This window comes from Pavona decussata, unplaced genomic scaffold (genome assembly GCF_977016875.1).
Source record: "Pavona decussata unplaced genomic scaffold, jaPavDecu1.1 SCAFFOLD_154, whole genome shotgun sequence".
Taxonomy (NCBI): domain Eukaryota; kingdom Metazoa; phylum Cnidaria; class Anthozoa; order Scleractinia; family Agariciidae; genus Pavona; species Pavona decussata.
In genome coordinates, this window is record NW_028145566.1 from 1,421,786 (window position 1) to 1,424,913 (window position 3,128).

The 3,128-nt window shown below is 41.1% G+C and overlaps 1 protein-coding gene across 1 annotated transcript; it reads right to left on the reverse strand.

Moving 5' to 3' along the window:
• Positions 1–493: 493 nt before the first annotated feature.
• Positions 494–2,703, reverse strand: LOC146466104 (uncharacterized). Its single transcript, XM_085127891.1, has 3 exons — positions 2,286–2,703; positions 1,360–1,581; positions 494–603 (listed from the first exon to the last, which is right to left on the reverse strand). Exons 1-3 carry the CDS (start codon positions 2,500–2,502, stop codon positions 494–496), a joined length of 549 nt encoding a protein of 182 aa, XP_084984017.1. The 5' UTR covers positions 2,503–2,703.
• Positions 2,704–3,128: the final 425 nt, after the last annotated feature.

Genomic DNA, 3,128 nt, shown 5'->3' on the forward strand with positions numbered 1-3,128 from the left:
GGAACAGAATTTAGTGAACAGGCAACTAACAATCTCTGGTCAACCGCCTAAAATTTTCATCCCAGTGTTCAGTGGAGACCCTCCAGGGTATTCTATATGGAACAGTTCCTTCAGTGCTCTTATTGATTCCAAACCAATGCTCATACTAAACTAAACTTTCTGCATCAGTTTATCACTGAAAGCCCAAACAAGTTGTTGATTAGTATATGTTGATTGGAAATGAGGATGCCTATCAATCTTCAAGGTCATTGGCGAAGGAAAGGTAAGGTAACTGCAATGTAGTTGAAAAAGCCTTTATGAACAAACTGGAGAACTGGCCTAAGATTGGTATAGGAGATGCGGAAGGTTTGAGAGATCTTTCTGACTTCCTGCAAAGGATAATTGCCGCCAGAGACACCACTCCTAATCTGGTTGTCTTGGACTTCGCGAAGGAGGACGTTAAGACTCTGACTAAGTTGCCCTTTCAAATTCAGAATAAGTGGAGAGGAATAGTTCAACATTGTTGGGTCTCTCGGGGAGATGGTGCTTCACCTACTTTCGCTGAATTGGCTTCATTTGTGAATTCTGAATTCGAGGAGCTGTCCAAAACCAAGGACGTGAGACCTTCATTAGAGGGAAATATTGAGTGAATTAGGACTAATCTCTGGTGTCCCAAATCGAAAAATATGAAATTTGCATTTGACAAGGACGTCACTTCATTCCAACTATATTAACATTCAACTTGTTTGCTAGCAGTAAATGTTTCCATATTATTTACCGAAAGTCATATATCTCATCATCAAATATTTCTCTCTCCGTTATAAGAAACTTTTTTCCCATGCCAGGTACCAGATTCCGGATTCCTAATTCCAGAATCCTGATTTTAGTGCTGCCCAAACCTGAACAGGATTTTCCATAATATCCATGCTTTAAGAATGCATCAATGTTTCTCCCGCAATCAAAGAGTTACGGTTAAGTACTGCAAAAGATTGTAAATCCACACATACGCTCACCATTTTTCACCGACTATATTTGCACTGATAAACAACTATGAAAAAGTGGGAAATGGTGTGATCAATTCTAAGTAGTGAGGATATGGAAAATATGCCACTCGGGTAACTGTTTGTAAATTTGCATGAATTTCAAGAGTTGTGCATTTCCAGTTTAACTGCACTACTGCCCACATGTACATATTCATTAATAAATTCATATCCTTGCTTAATATCAATAAAGCCTGGTTAACACGTACGACGCAAGCATAAGCATAAACACAGGCATAAGCACAAGAAACCTACGTGTAAGCTGAACCAACGTTTCCCAATACATACAGTATTAGCTTCTTCAAATTCTCACAATTAACCCCTGCCTACTCAAACTTACCTTGCAAACAGAGGCCCTGCGATCTTCCTAGATACGACTTATCTAGGAAGATTGAAGAGCCCCTGCTCGCAGGGTAACTCAGACTGAATGTCTTAAGGTTTTTACCTGCGGAATTATCATGACCACGCTCAAATGAATCTCTTTCAGCAGGCGACGATAGCTCAGACGTGTCTTGCAGAGTGTTGTTTTCAATTTGACCTTCATCCAGCTGCTGTTCCCCCACTGAAAGCAAAATCACCAGATCAAAAACAAGAACAAACCATAATTTGCTTCAATAGCAGTTGATATTCCTCACAGTTACAAACTATATTTCTTATAGGGGGTGTCCACCGATATAAACAGTGGCTGATACATTTCTTCTATGCTTAAATAACACGCATGTAGATTCTACGACTTGATTCGAGAACAGGAACTGAACGGGATTTTCCATGATCTTCAGGTGTATCGATGTTTTTGACATAATAAATCCTAAAAAAAAAGTTACCAGAAAAGCCTGTAACTCCACACAAATGCAGGCAAATGTGAGGGAGGAAATCCGAACTCGATCGGCGCTTGCCATTGTTTCGACAGCTTGGAAAGCAACGCACCGTGATTGTTAAGTAAAAAAAAAAAAATAAAACTGCTGACATTTTCTCAGGATTTGCCATGATATTCAGGTGTATCAATGTTTTTAACATAATAAATCTTTAAAAAAAGTGGTAGAAAAGCCTGTAAATCCACACAAATGCAGGCAAATGTGAAGGAGGAAATCCGAACTCGATCGGCCAGGTGCCTGCCATTGTTTTGACAGCTTGAAAAGCAATGCACCGTGACTGGTAGAGAAAAATAATAAAACTGCTGACATTTTCTCGTCACATAACGTGTTGAAAAAGGTAACAAATGCAGTTTCAAATTGACTGTGATTTAAAAACAAAAGTTGAACTCACCTGCTTCTCTTTCTCTCTGCTCTACGTCACTAGAATTCCTTCTTCGCCCGGCTTCTCGTTTCCTTTCTCGCTCTCTTTTTCGCTGTAGATCGCTAATTTGCCTCCTTTTTTCACGACCGCTTTCTCTCTCCTTTTCCCGTTGTTCCTCACTATTTCGTTGCCTCTTTTCTTGAGCTCTTTCTTGCGCTTTCTCCCGTTGGTCTTCACTACAATTCATCCTGTTTTCTTGAGCCCTGTCCCGCTCTTTCTCTCACCGCTCTTCAGTTTAATTTCCTCTATTTTCTCGCTTTCTTTCTCGCTCTTTCTCCCGCTGCTCGTCACTCATGTTTCGCCTCTTTTCTCGTGCTTTTAGTCGCTCTCTTTCTCGTTGAACTTCACTTATTCGTCGCCTGCTTTCTCGTTTTCTTTCTCTCTCTCTCTTTCTTTCTCTCTTTCTCTTCTTTCAACGTTTTTCGATGTATTCATATTCTTTGTGAATAGTTAAATTAGTTGACTGTTAAATTTCCGTTTGTTTGTGCAAAAAAGCTCAAAAAGCAGAACTTTTCAGTTGGGCAAACTTTGTGCAACTTCCCGCCGAAAAAACGCGGGTTGCCACACAGGTTGACTGTCGCAACAATCCGCCGAAAAAACGCGGGTTGCCACACATGTTAACTATGGCATTTCACAATGGCTTACATAGAGGGGCGGAAGGACGGACGGACGTACGCCGGGCGGACAGTGACGTCATAACCAAAACCTAAATTTCTCGCATTCATGGGTTACCAAATTCTCTTAGCTATGGGGCTGCGCTGCGCGCGCCTGCGGCGCGCGGGAGAGCTCCGCTATGAAAATTGCACTCTAAAA